This window comes from Antrostomus carolinensis, unplaced genomic scaffold (assembly GCF_000700745.2).
Source record: "Antrostomus carolinensis isolate BGI_N321 unplaced genomic scaffold, ASM70074v2 scaffold20188, whole genome shotgun sequence".
Classification (NCBI taxonomy): domain Eukaryota; kingdom Metazoa; phylum Chordata; class Aves; order Caprimulgiformes; family Caprimulgidae; genus Antrostomus; species Antrostomus carolinensis.
The window spans coordinates 656-1,996 of record NW_010335236.1 but is presented as its reverse complement, the minus strand read 5'-3'; the positions used below and the strand labels follow the sequence as shown (position 1 = coordinate 1,996).

At 39.4% G+C, this 1,341-nt stretch overlaps 1 protein-coding gene across 1 annotated transcript in view; it reads right to left on the bottom strand.

The window, feature by feature from the left end:
- The window catches only part of TEX30 (testis expressed 30), a 5,799-nt gene extending 5,095 nt beyond the window's left edge, over positions 1–704 (bottom strand). The window contains exon 1 of the mRNA XM_010174479.2: positions 465–704. Within this exon, the coding sequence (XP_010172781.1) occupies positions 465–587 (123 nt within the window). The 5' untranslated portion in view covers positions 588–704. The remainder of the gene's footprint in view (positions 1–464) is intronic.
- Positions 705–1,341: the final 637 nt, after the last annotated feature.

Genomic DNA, 1,341 nt, shown 5'->3' with positions numbered 1-1,341 from the left:
TTTCCCCAAGGCCTTCTCCTCCCTCCCAGCTGCCAACCCTCAGCCAGCAGCACAATTCCCAGGTCAGCCTCTTTCCTCTCAAAACAGCTCACAAAGCTGTATCCCTTCATCCTCTTCCCCTAACCAACCCCTCTCAGAACACCTACCTCTTGTTTTCATCTTAAATACTTTCACTTTTTCAAGCTGTAAGTTTTCCCACAGAGCACCTTTGCTTTCTTCACATCCTTTGCTCAAGCTTTTCTTTTTCTCCCTCAACTCAGACCCACACACTTGCTGCAGCTATTTCAGCTACTGCCCATATAAAAACTGCTCCTGCTGTTACTGTTCACAGACAGTGCTCCATGTAACTAATACTAATTTCTAATTTCCCCAATGTTGCTTGACTAATCTCTGGCCATAATTTAAGAAACTCAGAAGACAATACCCCTGGATCTAAGCTTTGGCAGAATTTGGTCCCTTCTTACCACAACTGCTTTGAAGGCCTTAGCCCTGTAAGCAATGTTAAGGCCTTTACAGGTAAATCGCAGGCACAGAACTCCATGGGATGCAAGATAGGCTGCCAAAGACACCAGGTGAGGGAAGTTCATATCTCCTCCAGCTCCATGGGTAAGAATCACACCACATGCTGACTTCTTCTCTGGGACAGAAAAGGTAGCATCAAGATATTTGTTTCCAAAAGGTATTTTCACTTTAACCTAGAAATGAAACAGAAAACAATACAATTTTTTTTTTAATTAAAAAACGTGTTCCCAGTCTACACATGATGAAGAAAAATTGGACAATTAAGAAAGAAAACAAAATTGCAAGTCCTCCACTTTTATTCCTTCTGTTTAAGAGTGCTAAATGAGTAACTCTACCTCTGGCTCAAAGATTTTCCCATGCAAAAATGGGCAAGTCACTTTATCACTCCACAACTTATTTTCTTAATTAGAAAATGAAGCATCCCTAGTTTCAAAGGATCCTTCAAGACATAAAATGAAACGCTTCCTACCTTCTCTGTATATCTGTATCTACCTATTTGAGAGCTAACTGCCATACCTCGAAACGCTTCCTACCTTCTCTGTATATCTGTACCTATTTGAGAGCTAACTGCCATACCTGAATATTAAGTCTTCCACAATAAGAAAAATTAACTCTTCTCTAATACCTAGAAATAAATAGGAAATATCAACTCTTCTATAATTAGTTTCCTACAGTGGAAAAAGTATTATCTCCCATCTCTCACAGATATTATTAAATAAAAAATTAAGGAAGCCCCTAAACATTTATTACAACCTTACTTTGGGTCTGAAGAGCCAAACAGAGTATATAGGATTAAGAGAACTCCATGCTGGCAGCAAC